The sequence below is a fragment of the Trypanosoma rangeli genome (genome assembly GCF_003719475.1).
Source record: "Trypanosoma rangeli strain AM80 chromosome Unknown Tra_15.4_contig_00058, whole genome shotgun sequence".
Classification (NCBI taxonomy): Eukaryota; Euglenozoa; class Kinetoplastea; order Trypanosomatida; family Trypanosomatidae; genus Trypanosoma; species Trypanosoma rangeli.
In genome coordinates, this window is record NW_021705798.1 from 49,886 (window position 1) to 68,631 (window position 18,746).

Here is an 18,746-nt window from a genome sequence, read left to right on the forward strand (position 1 = left end):
ATACGTACATATATATATATATATATATATATATATATATACGCGTTGGGGTTGCCGTCGTTTCCAACAAGACACACAAACACAAAGAAATTCCACAGAAAAAGCAAGAAAAAAACATTCTCCCACAAGTGTGTGTGTGTGTGTGAGATAGAGAGAGAGAGAATAGCGCCATTACAAGACCTATCCAACGTTGCACGGCGGACTGCTGTCTGGATGCATTGGGGGTATGGCATTGGTAGGAACAACAGAAACGGAAAAACAAAAATATACCGAACAAGTAGAAAGCACAACACCCACACACAACTGCATGACCAAAGATGTAGAATGACATAACTAGAGAAAGAGAGAAAGAGCCACTACTCTTGTCAACACCCGCAAATAACAATAATACACAAACAATTGTCGTCTGCCTGCTTTCCCTTGCAATAATATAACGTACTTGACAGGGGCCTTATATAACCCCGCCGCCATTATAGGCGGGTGCGACTCGCCTGTTAGGTCCGCCCTACCCCGCCCGCAAAGAGAATCACATCCTTTTTTTTTTCCACTACCCGTTGTCGTAACGCTGTTGCTGCAAAAAAATAAAGGGACACATACAGACCCAAAGAATGGAAATTGTGTGCGCTGCAAAAATCGTCGTAGCTTTAGGCACTGGTGGAAACACATCCACTGCCACCACTAACGCCTCCTCTTCCCGCCTGCCAGTAGTCCCAAACGGCACGTTCATCGTCGTTTCCGTCCCTCCCCCCTCTGTGTCATTACCCAGGCGCCTGGATGCTCTCCCTTATTATTACCATTTTTTTTTTTCCTCTGTAGTTGTTGTCGTTGTTTGTCACAACAATGGCCTTGGAAGCAAGCTGCACCGCAGTGCCTTTCATGTGTCTTCGCCACATGAGGACCCACAATCCCATGAGGAGCAAGAGAGAGAAAAATAACAACAACTAAATAATTGTATGTATTGTGGTCACAAAAAAGATATCCGAGAGAAAGAGGGAGAGGGAGCGCCGATGAGTACAAGGGTCCCAGGCAGTTTGCTTTGTCCCCCCGCACTTATTCCTGCTGCTATTACTGCCTTTGCTCGATGACGACGGTTAAAAGCAAGATGCTGGCCTCCCCCCGACCTCCACCAGCCAGTCATTGAGCAACGCAATCTCCACCAGTGCCTTACAGCACATCTCTTCCCAGCCCGCAAAGGCGGTAGACCACCCAGGAATGCAGCGCATCTCCCACTGGACATTACCCACCGTGTTATTCGTGAATTTACCGAGGGCACAGAGCGATGCTGCAGCTGCAGCATTTATATCTGACTCACTATATACTGTGCCACTGGCTGCGGCCTCTTCTAACTCACTCACTGGCTCGTTTACCACATCATTTGACGTGGGCATCGCCCCCAAAAGAGGCAAAGAATGCGCTGTTTGTTCTACAATTGCAAGGGAATCCAGCATAACATCCTTCTCCACATGTCGCTCTGCCTCTGCTTCTTGTGGCTGTAGCTCTCGTTTTTCATTCTCGCCTTTTATGGCCTCGTCCTTCTTTTTATCTTGCCAGTCAACTGAGGCTTTGGCCAATAATACTGCCGGCAATCTCAAGATGTAAACATCATTGGGAGAGTCACTAAATCCGGTAATCACTCCATCCTTTGACTCTTGCAATCGCCTTGGATGCACTTGCTGTCTATCGTGCTGTGCAGCCTGTTGCCTTTTTCGAAGACGATAAAACTCTTCCTCCACGAGCAGCATGCGTTGACCAATGATGCGGCGTGAGGTATGTTGTCGATTGCTCATCACCAGCGAAAAGGCTCTTGTTGTATTGTATGTGCTCTCGAGTTGACACGGACGCACGATCCGCACGTAGTTGCACACCTCAAGATGCTGCAACGCTTCCAGTACAATAAGCTCCAACTCAGCCGACCAAACCTGCCCCGAGTCATGGCTGTTTGTCACCGTATCATCCGCAGCTCGTTCGTGGGCTACACGAAACGAGGTCGGTGGGATTTGTCCCGTTGACGGCATCAGAAAGGGACTCATGCAGGGGCGTGACCCACAAGATAGTGGAGAGAGCACCCGCGTGTCGGCACCATGGGAGGATAAGTGGGCAGCTGCCGCAGACGGCGGCACGGTGTTTGAACCACGCAAACACGAACTCGAGGCGACACCCCCTGCCGCAGTTTTGGCACAAGGCAATCGTGTCCACGTCATCGCGTGTGAGGGTAACACTGCCTGGTACGGGCTGCTCAGCGGCGACAGCATACGAGATTCCCTCCGCTCCTCCTCCTCAAATGACTCATGTCCTGCGGCGAGAATTTGCACAATGTTGGCAATGGTGCGGTGCCCATCTACCGCCTTGAAGACATCTTGAATAGTCAAGTCTACCCACTCAAACACCTCCGCCGTGTAGCTCCTAATGGGAATAGGCACCTCATCAAGTGTATGATGCTGCAACACATACGGTTGAGTCACACGACGAACGTGATACGAATGGGCCTGCGAGAGTCGCACGGAGACAGTACGCTCCTGCAAGGGTAAAAGCAATTTCTCCCTCTCTTTTGTATTCGTCAATTGCGGCCCGTCTTCATTTGCTTCCGGCGCCTCCACGGTTCTGGGGGGGCGTTTTATTCTCGGCGCCAGCTGTCGTTCCTCGCGGCTTAGACAGGCGTAGAGGGTCGCGATCATCTCCTCCAACGGTGTCCACTGCAACAGTGCCGGGTCCTGCAGTGGTGTCAAAAACACATTCACTCGAGTAATGCACTTGCCAGCTGGGTGGGCCAACTCATCACTCGTCGCAGACAAAGGTGCGGTCTGCGTGGCAGAAGCAGCAGCAACTCCCGTCGCGCTAACAAAAGATTCAGCGGGATGAGAAAAAGGTTGCAGGGCAGAAAACATCGCTGCGGATTCCGAGGTGCTGCCCACACCACCACCAATACCATTACCACTAGCGGCAGGGGCGTCCACATGGGCAATCTGAGCTTCGGAGTCATCCATCGTCGTCGTTGCTTCCGTCTTGTGTGACACGCAACGTGGTGGCCCAGTGGAGGTGGAATGAGACGAGGCACGCAGAAATCCCGTGGACATGTAACCGTACGCCAGCTCTGCCTTGCGCAACTCCTCCATGATGCCGGTCAGTACAACACTGTACGGCTGTATAAGGCTTTCCGTCAGACTCACGCTTGGCGTGACAAGCCCCACGTCTACACCAAAGACAAAACACAACGTGTAACGCAGAGTCTTGCGCTGATAGTGCAACCCCGCAATCTCCTCAGGGTAGAAGAGATATAAGAGGCCAGCCTCTGCCTCCATAAGATACATGACACGACGGCAGAACTCCGACCTTGGCACAAACACATCACTAAAGCCCCCAAGCCTATCGGCAGAGGTTGCTGTGTACGACGATGCATCGCATTTACAACTGTTGCCATGTATCGTGTTGCTCTTGCAGTCTGAAGCACTATGGCAACTCCCGTTGTCCTTTTCTTTGTCGCCGTCTTTGCTGCTACATTCGTAGTTGGTGTGTGCAGGTGCTGCAGCCGCATGTGTAGTCTGCACAAAGGGGTTCAGTGGGGCATGACAGTGCAGGTACGGCCCCTTCACCACATCGAGTGCAATGAGCACAACACTGCGCAGAGAGAACATTCACACTCTAAATCACCTAATTATTACAAGCACACGCACACCGTGGCATACAACTGACGAATGCCCACATAAATGATGCCCACATGCATGACAAACATATAAAGATGCAAAGAGGCAAATACACAAACACGCACCGTGGAAAAGGCGAGAAGACACGTTACAGGCATACCAGCGTCACGCAAATAAACAAGAAGCAAATCCACGCAATATGATATGCAGTCAGCAACCTCAATGACATGAGCGGGTTACCTGCGCCGCAGTAGAGAAAGCGAGATAAAAAGAAAAAAAAAGTGAATAAAAAGTGGAGAGAGAAGCCCATTATTAAACGCGGCGCATGCCATTCATAGGCCCTTCCCATAGTGCAGGAATCCACATGAACAACTTCTTCCCCTCCTACCCCCCCCCCCAAAAAAAAAAAAAAAAAATGTTAACAAACCAAAACGAAGAAAACATACCGCAAAAAAGCACGTGCACCCCACAGCGCAGATAACATAAACGTAGCACACACACACACACACACATGCACGTGCATAAAACTACAATAGAAACGGAAAAATACAGTGGATTATACCTTTTTTACTTTATTTTTATTCTCTCTCTGTGTGCGTGGTGGCCAACGTGCAAGGGGTGTCTTCTTTCATTGCTGTAAAGCGATTCCTTCTCTATTTATCTCCATCCCTCGCTCTCTCGGCGTGTATAGTTTGCATGCACGCATGGAGGAACATCCACGGAAGACATACCTGTCTTTTCATCTCTCTTTTTATTTTTGCTTCTGACTTTGGAAACACACAAACCACAACGAAGAAAAAAGACCGCAAAAAAGCACGTGCACCCCACAGCGCAGATAACATAAACGTAGCCGCACACACACGGGCAGACACAGAACACAGCTCCATCGTATTGCCCCCACAACAACAAACAAGGAGGGGAAGGGGATGGGGAAGGGGAGCCCAGAGAGGCGGCGGCTACTGGTCCTTTAACTGCTGCGAAAGCGGGCTATTGTCATTAGCAGCTATCAATTCCGTCATGTCCGGCGACACACCGCCGCGCTGTATTTTTGTAATTTCTCGGAACACCGCCCGCAAGGACTCATTGCGCTGTCGCACCGTCGCCAGCAGTTCCTCATTGAGGCGCTGCACACTCCGCTTCTGTCGCTCCAGCACCTCCTTCTCGCGCTGCGCCTTCAACATCCAACTGTCCTCCCCGTCGCCGGCACCATTGTCCCCGCGGTCAATGGTGAGGTAAACATCAGCGGTGGAAGGCGTTATCCCAGAGAGCTGCCTCTCCAGCTCGTAATAAGCCATCTGTAGCTCCTGTACATGACGATGCAAATCATTAAAGCGTCGCTCGGCGTCATCGCAGCGTATCAAAAGCGCATCCCGCGAGGCTGTCACGCAGCGCAGTTCTTCCATCATTTCCCGTTTCGCTAGATCCGCCCGTATCATCCCATCCCTTGCCTTGTCGGCATTGTTGCATTCTTCCTCGAGCGCCGCGCGCAGCGTAGTAATCATCTCATGTAATTCATTTAGACGTGCTTCGTAGTCCTTCACAATTTGTGTGCTTTCCTTTATCGACGCATTGCACTCACTCCGTACACGCTTTAACTCCTGCGCAAATCCTTCCTTCTCCCGCTGCATGCAGCGGGATCTCTCCGCCTTATCGTTTCTTTCCTTCTCCAGCTGCGCGTGCAGCAGCCCCATCTCCTCTTGATACTGGGCCAGCTGCTTCTCTAGACGCTGTCGCAGCAGAATCTGCTGTCGCTTTTGTTGCTTCCCTTGAATGGATTGTGTTTCCACTTCTTCTGTTTCCTGTTGTTCTTCCTCGTAAGGCGGCTGATCGCCGTCGCTGCTCGCCACGCCGCGTGCGTGAAGCTCATCCGACGACTGCGCCTCCACAACCTTTGCAATGAGCGCATTATTACTCTGCTGCAGCTGCTCCACTTGATCTGTCAGGTCCTCCACCTGCCGTGAGAGGCATTTGCGCGTGCTCTCGCTGGTTTGAAGTGTTGCCTGCCACTGAAGCCTCTCCTCGGTCGTCTTTTCAATGATGGACTCCAACGCCGCGACTTTGCACCGTAGTCGTTGTGGCTCCTCCGCGTCTTCCGCGGACATCGCACGCAGCGTCAGAAGCTCATCGTTTGCTGCCCCAGTGACGAGCTCATACATAAGAGTTTTTTGACCGAGAAGCTCTAACGTGGCGCTAAGACACTCCTGCTCAAGCAGTGCACGACCATACGCCTCACTGTGTGCACACTCGCATGCCGCCGCTTCCCACGTAAGACCCGCCATATCGACGCGACCAACTTCACCAGCGCAGCCACCCCCACCACTTTCCAAGCCGCCTCGGAGTGTGGCGACCTGTTTTTTATGCGCGGCAAACAACCTGCGTAAATGCGATATTGAGATACCGAAGGCATCACGATAATAGCGCAGCCGAAGGTAATACCGCTCAGACGTCTCCGTCTCCTCAAGAAGAAGTTGTTCGAGCTCATGAACGTCTTGTGTCTTTGCCGCCAGATCCTTTTTCAGCTTCAAGTCATGCTGTTCAACCTTTGACACACGCATCAGCAAGTCGACGTTCGTCTTTTTCTCATTTAAGTACTCGGAGCGGGCCTGCTCAAGTTGCGCGACAAGTTGGCTCTCCCGCTCCGCAGTCGACTTGGAAGTGCGCTCCACACGCAGCATCGTCCTCGCTGCGGCTAATTCAGATTGCGTCACATCAAGCAAGTGCGCCTTCTCCGCAAGGCGCTGCTGCGTCTCATCTAACGAACGTGCCGCGGCGTCTAATTCCTGCTGCAACTTCCTAAATTTTTCCTGCAAACCCTTCCGTGCCCGCTCCGCCTCATCAGCTCGCTGGCGTTCCGCCTTTACCTCCTTCGTGAGTACACCAACGCGACGCTCCAACGCCTCCCCACGATGAAGTGACCGCGCTGCAACCACAAGCGGCGGCGGCGACTCCGCGCCATTGAAACTAATGCCCTGATGCCAAGCCGCGGCCGATGAGTGCTCCGGTTCAGGCCCCGCTTTCGTATCACCCGAAGAGACACTCTCCACATATTGCTGCTGCAGTTGTTGTTGCAGTTTTGGCTGTGACTGGCCGTGCCCCACCAAATCCTCGCGGTAACTCCTTTTCCACTCTTCCAGCTCGCCACCTTTCCGTAGAAGCGCCTCGTGCAGGCTCATAATTTCCGCACGCTGTTGGGCCAACTCTTCACGAAGCGCCGTTGTGGAGGAAATAAGTTTCCGTTGCACTTCACTCTTCTCCTTGTGGAGCTGCGCGTTGGCCTCGTCAAGGTCCGCGACGCGTCGCTTAAGCACCGTCAGCTCCGTTGCTGGCACCATCGTCAACATTGTCGTCCGCATGGAGACCAGCTGGGATTCAAGTTCATCCCTTTCGCGACGGATCGCTTGAATTTCCTCATGGTGAACTTCCGCCGCCTTCCCCTCCTCCAGCTGAAGCGTCAACCTCACAATTTGCTGCCGCAGTGCCGCAATCAGCTTCTGGAAGTGGCTGTCTTCGTTGACGGTGGCGACGTTAATCACCTTCTTTGTCACTCCCGCAAAGCGAAGCGTGTTGAGCGTCTGCTGGTAGCAGTAGGAGGAGGGCGCAATGGTGGCAAGCATCATCGTTTTACTGTTTCCACCCAAGCTGTCGGAGAGCAGCCAGGTGAGCACACTGTCGCGGTACGCGGGAATGACACGTTTCCCTGATTGCTTTTCCGATAACTGTAGAATCACCCGCCCAAGCGTGGTTAGAGACAAGTTGATATTACGAGCCTCCTCAAACCGATCACCTGTGGCACCAGACTGCGCCACCCGCTCACTCCCCGCAAGATCAACCATGTTAACTTTACAGACCCGCGTCTTTGTCACCACGGCGGCTTCTTCTCTCACTACTGTCACACGCGTGATGTGCAGCTGCAGGATTGCGTGGCTGCGACTGCTGTGCTCGTTCATTCTTGTCGCTGACGTCGCGCGTTCACGCAGGCCGGTCAAAAGTTGTTTCATAACACCCTCTGCATCCCGAACCTTTACGAGCGAGAGGCCCTCCACGTATGGCCCACGTGCCGGGTGCTGCCGGACACGTAATGACGGCTGCAACGATGATGACGACGATGGCAAATGGCCCGCCCCAGCACCACCCGCGGTTACTGAGTCTCTACGCGAGCCATTATCTCCCCCACCAGTGCTGTGGAAAAGTAAGTCGTGGACCCGTTCACAGTAAATCTCTAAGAAACAGCACTCCACATTATACGTGACGGATTCATCTTCCTCACGCTCCTTTCGCATCAACTCAAAAAGATCGTTGCAGAGGCGTGGCATGATACCGCGTTCTTCGGAACGCAGCGAGTGATCCTCGGGCGGACCAAGCAAACTGTACGTCTTTCCACTGCCCGTCTGTCCATAAGCAAAAAGGCATGCGTTGTACCCGGTCATGACCGCCTCATACAAACGCGGACCAATAGATCCGTAGACGGATTCCTGGTCATCATACTCCGGCACACGAGCAAAACAAGGCAATCCGCTGAAGGGCACCCGCAACGTTGTGGCAGAGGACGTGTCCGAAAGATTACTGACAAGGGTGTTGCTCCTGGTGCATACAAGAGGCCCAGTAGACGCAAAGGACGCACTACGGAAGGCAACAGTTTGTGCCATGCCCTCTATAAATGAGACACGCGGCGACGGCGTTGGTGGAGTCGCCGCTGAAGGGCAGAAAGGCAAGACATCGGGCGGCACACTCCAGAAGATTTTATCAAATGTAAAGACATGCTGCTGGCCGCTGATGCTGTTACTGACACCCATCGTCGTGGTACTAAGATCTATCAGCGTGATGGTGTGATCATCGAGGACGGTCACCGCACATTCAAGCGGCGACTCGCGTACGTTAAGCGGCCGCACACGCACCGTCACAAACACCGCCGATGTCTCGGAGGCCATTCCCAACTATTACCACCACCACGACCCCTCTTTCTCAGTTTAATTGTATGACCGCCTCGACCACGGTGCTTGTGTACACGCCCCACTTGAGGTAATCAATAACCCCGACGGCGCAGCAAACACACGCAGGACTTGCGCGAGGGAAATACAGTGAGCGGCAAGTTCTATCACCACCTCTTACGCTTCCACCGTGTCACCTTCCTGTGTGCCTTAACACCTTCTCACCACAAGCAGTGCGTATAGATCTAAGTGTGTTGTGCTTGTATGTATTTCCTTTCCTCAGTTGCCTCCGCTATTGATATTATTAGCGGCCTCCTCCTGCTCTTCCCTTGCAGGGCGTAACAGCCTTCTCCACCGTGCCGCCAGGAAAGAAACACCTATCACCGCAACAAGTAAAAAACAACAACAACAACAAAGAAAGTGCATTTTTTTTTTAATCATCCACCCACTCACCCACACATGCATGCATATGCACACTATCAACATGTTCCCATGCATGTGTGTGCGCAATAGCATGGGAGGGGTCGGCAATGATACCGGCAAATAACGGACAAATAAACAACAGCCGGAATAAGAACAAAAGGGATCCTAAAAAATTTTTCTTCTCCCGACCACACCTCTCCCCTCTGCTGACGTTGCCTGCTCGTAGGCTTGGTGGCAAATCTCTGTTTGTGCTTCTCCTGCCGAGCGACGTTCCATACGCTCCAGAAAAAAAAAATATCATGCAGTTTTACTACTTGCTTCGTTGATTTCTCTTCTTCTGCATCTTGTCTCCTTTCTTTTTTAGTTGTATTGTGTATGTTACCCCTTCGCCAAATTTGTGGGTGGATGCTTTTCGCTCTCTGTGTAAGGAGCGGAGGAGGAAATGCAGGAAGGTCCCCTCCGCATCGGTAGCTTCGCTGTTGTCTTCCATATCCTGGCTCTGCCTGTCCCGTCCCTCGGCCCCACACCCACACGATATGTGCTCCCACACGTCCCCCGTTGTGTCCGCGGCAAAAATCTACGCAACGCTGGAACTCACCGCGCTGCCGCCGCTTTCGTTGTCTTCTGAGGATTGCGTCTCCTTCCGTTCTGCGCTGATGCTCCTTGACACCGAGAGCGGGTGCTCGATACAACACGTATGCTGCACGGAATCTACCTCCCACAACAAACGGCTTCGCACTGCGTCTTCAATTTTACGCAACCTCATCAGATTTTTTTTCAGGTACTCTAATCCTCCATTCAACAGGACGGGCGTCTCAAAAACCTCTATGATGTTAGGCCGCTCATGTGGGTTAACGCGCAGCATGGCGTAGCAAAGGTCGCGCACCCCCTCACTGTACCTGTCTGCCGGCAGCGGGTCATAGCTCCCTTCTGTCAGCACGCGCTGCATCAGTTCCTGCATGCTGTTGCAGATAAACGGTTTCCGCAATGCCATCAGCTCGTAAAGCAGGACGCCCAGGGACCAAATGTCAGCCTTGTAGTTGTAGCTTTCTCGGCGCCAAAGCTCCGGAGAAAGATAGTGGGGTGTCCCACAGAACGTTTCCTCCACACCAGAAAGGTTCTGGGTACATTTTTGCGATAAACCAAAGTCGCCTAATTTAATAAGACCATTTTTTCGAAGCAAAATATTGGACGTTTTAAGATCACGATGCATGATCTTCTTCTCATGGATGTACTTTACGGCAAGGCAGATTTGCGCCAAAATAATAAGAACCTCCTTCTCCCTGTAATAAAACGGTGCAGTCCCCGCGACGCCTTTGCGCCCCACAAAGGCAATGCCATTCTCTGCCCAAGACAAACTATTTGCGCGAACCTCCACTTGAGTCATCAAATCCCCCGCGTCAGCGTATTCTAGTATGTGCAGCAATTTCCCATTCTGCTCGTATGTTTCCAGGAGACGAATGATGTTTGGGTGCTCGCAACTCAAGATGTTCACCGCCTCGGAGCGAGCAAAATTTTTGTTCTGCTCCGACATAAGGGCTAAGTTGGAGAGTTTACCCACAACAATTTCATTCGTGGCGTTATCGATGAGGGTCCAGACGGTACTCCAGGCGCCACGGCCCAAGGGACGAGGCTGGCGGTACTTCCACGGCAGCGAGGGTCCAATGAGGGCGGGGAAACTATCCTCGAGGAGTGTTCTAGACTTGTTGTTTCGGCCAATACAGCTACTGGCAGCCGTGAGACTGACGCTTCCTGTCGGAGGCGGTATCTGCTGCATGAACGTTTAACGAGTCAAGATACCCGCGCCGATGTTACCGCAGCCTCCAACACCACACACAAAACAAGCAGGCGATCAAAAACGGACGTGGGGTGAGGAGTGGGGAGAACGTAAAAGCTTGGGTGTAACTCCTACACGCTGTTGTTGTTACCGTTTGTTTTTCCTCCTTTGCTTTGTACGGGTTGGTCGTGACGCCACACCGCCAGCGCGCCGCCCTTTCTTCTTTACGCCACACCACACAACTTGCCCACTCACGTCTTTGTCTTCTTCTCGGGCGTGGGATGGGCCCCTGTGAAACCTGTTGCCGCACAGAGTTGGGAACAAAAGTGACGCCAGGGAGCGTCAGGGATGGTGAGGAGTGGGAGGGGGGGGGGGGGGGGGGGGAGGAGGGCGCAAAACACATGGCCAGCTGCAGAGATGCAATGCGCATCGATATAGACGTTAGTTGTCGGCTCCTCGCCACGTGCGCCAAAGCAAACTGTTTGATGCGTACACCCAACATTTATTCATCACATAACTAAAACGAAAAAGTGACCACCAGAAACGCAATAAAAAAAAAAAAAAGGGGGGGGGGGGGGGGGGAAACGAAAAAACAAAATATGTTAAGCCATATTATCCCAAAGTAAGCATCCATATAACTATTTTGGCCTCCTCTCTGACTCACCCTCCATCTGGCGCTCTCCACGGAACCTCAACTCGAGGCACCACTGCCATCACGGTCAAAAACAAAAAACAAATGCAGGGGTCGTTCTATCCCTCGTTCCGACCGCTCTTCCAAATCATCCTCAAAGGCGCACCTTTCCCCACACACGCAAGCAAAAAGCAAAAAAAAAACAAACACCAAACCAAACCAAACCGAGGGCTGGGAACAAAGAAGCATCCCCTCGCGCACATCACTTTTGCCCAAAAAGCCGGACAACAAGCCAGGCATCAAAGCCAAGTAGATGCAAACTCGTTCATCGCCTCACCACTCTTCCCATTTTCATTCCCTCTTTTCTTTCGCGTACCTTTCTCCCTCCCTCCGTCTTTTTTTAGGGCTCGATGATAAACGAACTCAAAAAAATAATAATAGTGTATACATGTATTCATTACTGACAATGAAACGCAAATACAATTATACGTCCATGCACACTTCCCTTCTCCATTATTGCCTTCGTGCTCTGCTAGCACCAAAAAAAAAAGAAAAAAAGAAAGAAAGAGGTAAGAAGAATGGCTGACAAGAACGCTGCTGCCCAGCTGCGTCCCCATCCCCAGAAAATACAAACCCATTGGCGTTATCCATCCTATTCTCCAGCTTCTCGCCTTATTCTTGTTAAGGTTATTACCCTCGCAGACTCATGCTGCGTCGCCTCCAATGAGTTTGTGTCGCATAGCCAATACATCGATGAGCTGCACAACATTTGATGGCACACCTTTAAAAAATATAACGCCCAGAAAGCGAAGGGCCTCCAGCGAGGCCTGCTCCAGTGGGTTGTCTCCGTCCTCCAAGAACTCCTTTGACTCAAACTCACCCATGGATGTCCGTCGAGAAACACGTATGCGAATAGTGCACGTTTCTCCCTTGTGGTCCACATCAATCTCGTGTTTTGGTAGCCGGCGGCGGCGAACCTCCTCCAACAGTAAATATGAGGGCTTCTGTGAATGCCAATCTAATGCACTGTATTTCTCCACCTCTTCGGCTTCAGGGGCATACTTCTTCCGCAACTCCTCCGCAGAAATAGTGGATGTTTGACAGACGCAGAGACCACCCGACAAAAACTTCAGCGGCATATTTTTTGAATTCTCACCACACTCTGGAGCAAGCGAAGAAAATACTGCAACTCCCAAGGCATCACATAACATCCTCTCCGCCGTTCTCCTTGCATTCCAAAGCGATCCATTTCCAACAGCGTTGTATTTTTTTGACACAGGAATCGGAGACCCTTCCTTTCCTGAAATGAGAGCGGTGAACTCACATACCCACGCGCCCTCTGTGCCACCAAAACCCCTTTCTGTCTCCTTCCTCAGAACAGTGGCCCAGGGCTGCTCTTCCAACCGTTTCAGCCACCACGATGGGTCCATTTGCCACGGATGCTGCTCCATAGCGAGCGTTCTTTGCCTCCTAACGGCCGTCTTTACGATTTCATCCTGTATCGCCACTGCCTTCGCTGCAACTTTCGCAACCTTAAACGGCCGCTTCATATGTTCGAAAACAAAAAAAACAGCGTTACGTGACCTTGCGCGACCGCGGCTTTGAATGAAGCTGCGGAGCGTCATACAGGAGTCGTATCGTATAACAATGTTGCACAAGGCAATATCCAGTCCCTCCTCAGCCACTGAAGTTGCCACCAAAAGCTTTGTCACGCCTCCTCTAAAGTCTTCCAACACCCTCCTCTGTAGTGCTTCGGTCATATGTACGTCTTCATCGTCCAAGAGGGTATTTCCCATACCAACAAAAGCTCTCGGCTTGTATATATCCTTCAACGGCGTTTTATTAATTTCACTTATAATGCGATACACGGAAGCTCGTGTATCACAAAATATAATTCCACTAACATCGACTTTCGCAGAAGTTGTACTTTCTGCAAACCATCGCAGCAAGTGCATCAGAAATGATATCTTGGATGAGAGCCTAAAGGGATTTTGAGATTCTTCCTCAGCCCCTCGGCTCATAGTGTGGCCCATATAGTACTCTTTGAGATGTTGCATCACCACAATTATCCCTTCAAGAAACGGCAGAAGAAATTCCGCGGCGTCTCGGTCCTTTCGCAAGTAATCAAATACGTTTTTGTGCATGACCAGATTAAATGCCTGTTCCAGTGACTCTTCTTCCAATGCAGTGAGAGCCTTTGAGACGTGTGAAAGGAATTTTGCCACGGTAAAGGCAAACAACTCATGTCTTCCTTTTGTTCCTTGCAAAGCAGCATTTTGCAGCTGTTCACATTTGTTTACGTACGCCGGCGTCGCCACATAACAGGCGCACAATTTCTTAAGAAGGGAATGAGTTGTGACTTTATTATCATCGTGTATTTCCTGGACGATGCTGCGAAGATACAACTCAAACGCTGCCTCAGGAGGGGAAAGAACGTACTCCAACGCTATAGTCAGAGGAACAGGAACCTTGTCTCGCAGGTCATGTACTTCTCTTGATACTGAGACGATCTCGCAGCGAGTAATGTCGAGCAGCTCAGTAAGACTCTCATGTTGCGTGAAGGATCGTACGGGGGAGGCGGTGAGACCCAAAATCTGCGGGAGCGGCCTGTCCGCATAGCCGTCATGTGAGCCTGACACCCCACCACACTTTCTCACCTTGTGGATCATTTCCACAAGCTTTCGCGGAAAGCCCCCCAACGCGTTGTGCACTTCGTCAATGATGACCAGGCTGATCTGTTCGGCAAGCGCCCTGGGGCACTCAAAAACCCAGCTATAAAAGATACTGTCGATAATGACCAGCACCTGGGAAGGCTTTCTCACGAATTCTTCCCAGCTCTTCACAGATTTCTTTGGACCACTGACAGTCTCCACTTCAGTTTCCTCGCCCATCACACGTTTCAAAGCGTCGGCCTGCTGTTTCACCAACGGGACGCGATGTACAACAAACACCACCTTCTTGGTGGGCAATTCGTTGATCTTTGCGAAGGCTACTCCGCCAGCAATCACCGTTTTCCCACCTCCCGTGGGAAGGAAAACGATGCTATCTTTGGAAATCACCATGCGGCACAACTCCTTCTGATACTCGTAAAACGAGAAGCTAGGGAGCTCCATCACTGCATCATCAGTTTTCCCATCGAACGTAAACATTTTTTTCTGATTTTGCGAATAAACTACCCAGGGTTCCGACGGTTGGGTTGCCCCTAAGGTGAAGCGTCACGGTGAAACTGTCCGGAAGAGTTGGCTCCATTTGTGTGTGTGTTGGCCCGGTAAACAAGTGGAGAAGAAACAACAAAAACAAATAGCGTATCCCCGCGGCAGTGAAAACACACAAACGAAAAAAAAGCACGCAATAATGCCCGCCCTCACGCCAGAAACCTTTGCTCCCTCTCGTTCTCTCCATTTCAAACCACTCACCCACACACACAGACAAAACCAAAACCAAAACAGGCTGTGGAAGAGGGAGAAGTGAGTCAGGCACAAAAAAATGACAAACGACTACATCGTCAGCCTGAATAGAAAAACTGTCGCAGCTGCGTTCGACTACTTCAGCTGTTGCATACAAAAAATGAACCGCTGCACGGGGTTCCGTTGGAGTTCAGTAAATCGTGATTGCCGTGGCGTAAAGAAGGTGGTGCGCAGTCCACACACCTGCGCAAACTCGGCAGGTGACAACCTCCCCAAACCATTTAAATGAAAAATACGCAACAGTCGATCCGCATCCTCCCTTGTGATGTGTGAAAGTTCTTTACACGCCGTCAGAGCACGATATAACTCCACACTATCCATCTCACACTCGCCACTGCTTTGAAGAGAGGAGTCTGTCCGTCCCGTTTTGGACTCCGTTGGATGCTGCTGTCCAAGACGTGCGGCTGTGACCTCCGGGAGCTTTGCCCTGCGGAAGAGATCCATCGCATAAGCAACCGCGTCGCACTCGCAGAGAACATCAAGCAGCTTGAGGTAGAAGTCCCAAGAGATGAGTTCCTTCTCCGGGCTCATATTCGCCCTCCTCTCCAGCTCCTCCTCCTGTACGTTGGAAACGCCGTCAATAACACTCCTGTGCTGTTCCTTGCCACCACCGCGGAAGATAATACGCCTAAGGTCCTGCAAAGTGATTTGGCCGGTGTTTCTTAGGTCATACAGGCCAAACGCCACCCCCCACACCTCCCGCCGAAGCTCACGCAACATTAACCAAAATTCTTCAAACGAAATACATTGCTTGCTGTGAATTCCAAAAAAGTGCTCGGCCAGCGGGGATGTTAACAGCGCCTCTTTTGTGACTGTCGACACGCCACTCTGTCTTTGCCTTGGGACCTCAGAATCGACTACGATGGGTGTGAGCGAGACCCCAGAGCTCGGGTCTGTCGTCGGTTGTTGTTGATTTGGGGAAGGCCGGTGCTTAACCACCTGCACTGCGGGGTCTACCATCAATGCATTCAACAAATGCCGGAATTCATGCCTCGAAAGACGCCCATCCTCGTCCCTGTCGAAGACTCCAAAGGCCAGCTTTAGGTGATGGCGACGCACTGAGAGCAGAGTGAGGAGAATACAAAATTCCTCATACGAAAGGCTGCTATCATGGTCAACGTCCACGAGATGAAACACATGTTCGAGACGTTGACGGACATGGGGCGGGAGGTGATCCTGTCCCTCGCGTGCAAGCGACTGCCTGCTCTCCTCGTCAAGAAGACACAAACAGGCAATGAGGCCTGCGGAATCCAACGCCTTGATTCCGTCCGCATCGCACGCTGCATAGTGGTGGAATCGGGCAAGTGGATCCGTTGGAGCCAATGCATTGACGCCACGTTGCTGTCCATAACTATCTGCAGCATACAGGGATCGATGCCACCACGCATATGCAACAAGACTACTGCCGCCAAACAAAAGTCCGGTTGTCGCAATCGCGGCGGCCGATATCCGTCTTGTTGCGCCCATGTGTATTTCCTTCGCATCATATCAAAAAAAACAAAAAAAACGAAGCATATAATTCGGTATATAAAAAAAATACACAAAAATATGGGATTAATTGAGGGCGTGGGTGAGTCACAAGAAGACGTTGGAGATTTAAGTGAGCTTGTACCAGTGTAAGGTGTCGCACAAACGCCCCCACCCACAGAGGAGCGTAGTGAGAGAGAGAGAGAGAGAGAGAAAGAAACAGCCAAATAAAAAACAAAAACAAAAACATGGCACCTGGCAAGCATGACAAACACGTGGTGGAACACCTACATTTATATTCCCTTCTCACTGCTGTTGAGGCGTGGTCCTAAGAGCTCAAGAAATTCATCTAACGTGCTAGACACCGTACACATTGACTCAACCTCCGCAGGAGATATAGTAAACCCCAGTGAATCACCTTCAGTCTGGTTTCTTTTCGCGTGAAGCGTGGTGATGACCTGTCGCACATGTTCCGCCTCGACGTCGCTGAGCCTCGGTAATGAAACCAACCTTGCTGCACACGTGCTGTTTGCAATCAAGTTCACTGACGTTTTCTCATCTACGTCTTCACCCTCGCCGAGGTCGATAGACCCAAAGTGCAACCCCAGCATGTCCAGCAACGCGGGCAGTCGCACGTAGTCTAGACGCAGCTTAAAGCTAAAACGTCCAGGTCGCACCAGCGCCGGGTCAAGCAGCTTGGGGTGGCTTGTGATCATGACCACAATGCGGCCAGGCGTGTCAACGGCGCCATCAAGCACGTTCAGTAAACCCGAAAGATTTGCCGCATCGGTTGACTGCAACACCTTTAGCAGCGAATTTTCTGCTGTCCTCTCCTTATCGGCAGACCGACTCACCAAGGCGAAGGGGGCGAAGGAATCAGCGGGGGAGGAAGAACCAAGCCGGCCAAACATCAGTCGACTCACAGGATTCACGTGCCGATCAGAGTATGACCCAGTATCCGCATCGTCAGTGCTTTTATGGCTGCCGTCCTCGGTACTACCATTGCCGTCGTCGACGTCGAGAGTGGCAACAAGATTATCTTCATCGCTGCCGGCAGCGTTAACAGGGGCAGTTGCCGCAGCATTCGCAGAGGTCCTCAGTGTGGCGGGCCGACACTTGCGCACACGCGAACGCACCATCGGGTTCGACGCGTCCACGTCATCCAGGAGAAAGATGACATCCTCCGCGCCAAAGAACGTGGGCTCGGACTCCCCAACGCAATGAAACTCACGACTGAGGAAGATATCACAAAGCTCCTGATTTGACCTCAAAAAGGACAAATTCACACTAATCACGTGGCGTCGTGTGTATGCAGCAAGTGCCTTCACGAACGAGGTCTTGCCAGTGCCGGGCGGACCATAAAGAAGAAATCCGAGTTTCACAGGAAATCCCTCCGTCGCAAAGCGTCCCTTCCTCTCCAAAAAGTCATCCACAACCTTTAAAACATGGCGCTTCTCTGGGAAAAAAAGCGTGTCGAACGTTTTGTGATAGGAAAGGGGGTACCGCTTGAACAACACCCGACCCGCACCCCCCCCTTCGGCGGAGGGCCTCTGGAGCTGCAGCAAGACCCTCCCGTCATTCAGGACGGTCGGCAGCATGCCTATGTAGTGTTCCAACGCAACATCCAAAAAGCGTCTAATCCGATCATCCGCGTCTTTAGCCCCCAAAGCCCGCAAAATAACGGTGCGCCGCACCCCATCAACCCCATCCTTATTCTCGCGCTTACGATCATATGTCAACTCAACGCCGTCCTCGCTCACTGCGACCCACGACCCTTCTGTCGGCACCCGCACCAACACATATCGCGTCAACTCTTTGCGGCTACGCCAGTTTGGATCCTCACAAAACACATCATCGCTGTCACCACAGAAAGAGAGACGAAACGGGGAGTCATAGCGCTCCTCCCACGAACTCCGTAAAGGATCAATCAGCAACAGCACCGACACTTTATCATGCCACACCGACTTCGGCAATGAGGTTCGCCAAAAGTTATGGTAAAGAAAATAAAAAATAGCGTTCTGCAGAAGAGCATTACGATGCGAAACAGTGCCTACTGTAAGCGTCGAAAGGTGTACCGTCACACTCCGTTCTACATAAACAGCCGACGAATGCCACAACCGTTCCTTCATCACCGCAAAGATCTCAGGCACCAACACACGCAATGCAGCACCGACAAACAGCAGCACCACCAACAACAACTCGCGCGTCGCCACCGTCGCTCCAAGGTGATGCAACAAATACGTCAGCGGAGACATCGTATCCGCCACGAAGCCGTACTGCCCCGCATCAACAGGCAAAACATCTCCCGGTAGCATCAACTAACGAGAATGATAACACCAAACCCGCAAAGACTCCTCTAAAAAAAAAGAAAACAATAAAGAAACGAAAACAGAAGAACGCACACATGCAGCC

General features: G+C 51.5%; 6 protein-coding genes across 6 annotated transcripts, besides 10 other annotated features; all 6 read right to left on the reverse strand.

The window, feature by feature from the left end:
• Positions 1-8: 8 nt before the first annotated feature.
• Positions 9-41: a microsatellite.
• An 87-nt stretch (positions 42-128) lies between these two features.
• Positions 129-145: a microsatellite.
• A 946-nt stretch (positions 146-1,091) lies between these two features.
• On the reverse strand, positions 1,092-3,632 carry TraAM80_02525 (uncharacterized protein; the record flags this gene model as incomplete). Its single annotated transcript, XM_029379525.1, has 1 exon — positions 1,092-3,632. The coding sequence occupies one exon, from the start codon at positions 3,630-3,632 to the stop codon at positions 1,092-1,094; it is 2,541 nt and encodes an 846-aa protein (XP_029240768.1).
• A 407-nt stretch (positions 3,633-4,039) lies between these two features.
• Positions 4,040-4,057: a microsatellite.
• Positions 4,058-4,133: 76 nt separating this feature from the next.
• Positions 4,134-4,153: a microsatellite.
• Positions 4,154-4,597: 444 nt separating this feature from the next.
• Positions 4,598-8,569, reverse strand: TraAM80_02526 (putative kinesin; the record flags this gene model as incomplete). Its single annotated transcript, XM_029379526.1, has 1 exon — positions 4,598-8,569. The coding sequence occupies one exon, from the start codon at positions 8,567-8,569 to the stop codon at positions 4,598-4,600; it is 3,972 nt and encodes a 1,323-aa protein (XP_029240769.1).
• Positions 8,570-8,955: 386 nt separating this feature from the next.
• Positions 8,956-8,984: a microsatellite.
• A 585-nt stretch (positions 8,985-9,569) lies between these two features.
• TraAM80_02527 (protein kinase) lies at positions 9,570-10,769 on the reverse strand (the record flags this gene model as incomplete). The annotated part of the gene is made up of 1 exon (XM_029379527.1): positions 9,570-10,769. The coding sequence occupies one exon, from the start codon at positions 10,767-10,769 to the stop codon at positions 9,570-9,572; it is 1,200 nt and encodes a 399-aa protein (XP_029240770.1).
• A 355-nt stretch (positions 10,770-11,124) lies between these two features.
• Positions 11,125-11,160: a microsatellite.
• A 173-nt stretch (positions 11,161-11,333) lies between these two features.
• Positions 11,334-11,351: a microsatellite.
• Positions 11,352-11,573: 222 nt separating this feature from the next.
• Positions 11,574-11,625: a sequence feature (A-rich).
• A 315-nt stretch (positions 11,626-11,940) lies between these two features.
• Positions 11,941-11,979: a sequence feature (GA-rich).
• Positions 11,980-12,104: 125 nt separating this feature from the next.
• Positions 12,105-14,549, reverse strand: TraAM80_02528 (putative ATP-dependent DEAD/H RNA helicase; the record flags this gene model as incomplete). Its single annotated transcript, XM_029379528.1, has 1 exon — positions 12,105-14,549. One exon carries the CDS (start codon positions 14,547-14,549, stop codon positions 12,105-12,107), a length of 2,445 nt encoding a protein of 814 aa, XP_029240771.1.
• Positions 14,550-14,942: 393 nt separating this feature from the next.
• TraAM80_02529 (uncharacterized protein) lies at positions 14,943-16,334 on the reverse strand (the record flags this gene model as incomplete). The annotated part of the gene is made up of 1 exon (XM_029379529.1): positions 14,943-16,334. One exon carries the CDS (start codon positions 16,332-16,334, stop codon positions 14,943-14,945), a length of 1,392 nt encoding a protein of 463 aa, XP_029240772.1.
• Positions 16,335-16,513: 179 nt separating this feature from the next.
• Positions 16,514-16,581: a microsatellite.
• Positions 16,582-16,627: 46 nt separating this feature from the next.
• TraAM80_02530 (a44l protein-like protein) lies at positions 16,628-18,649 on the reverse strand (the record flags this gene model as incomplete). Its single annotated transcript, XM_029379530.1, has 1 exon — positions 16,628-18,649. One exon carries the CDS (start codon positions 18,647-18,649, stop codon positions 16,628-16,630), a length of 2,022 nt encoding a protein of 673 aa, XP_029240773.1.
• Between the last annotated feature and the right edge of the window lie 97 nt (positions 18,650-18,746).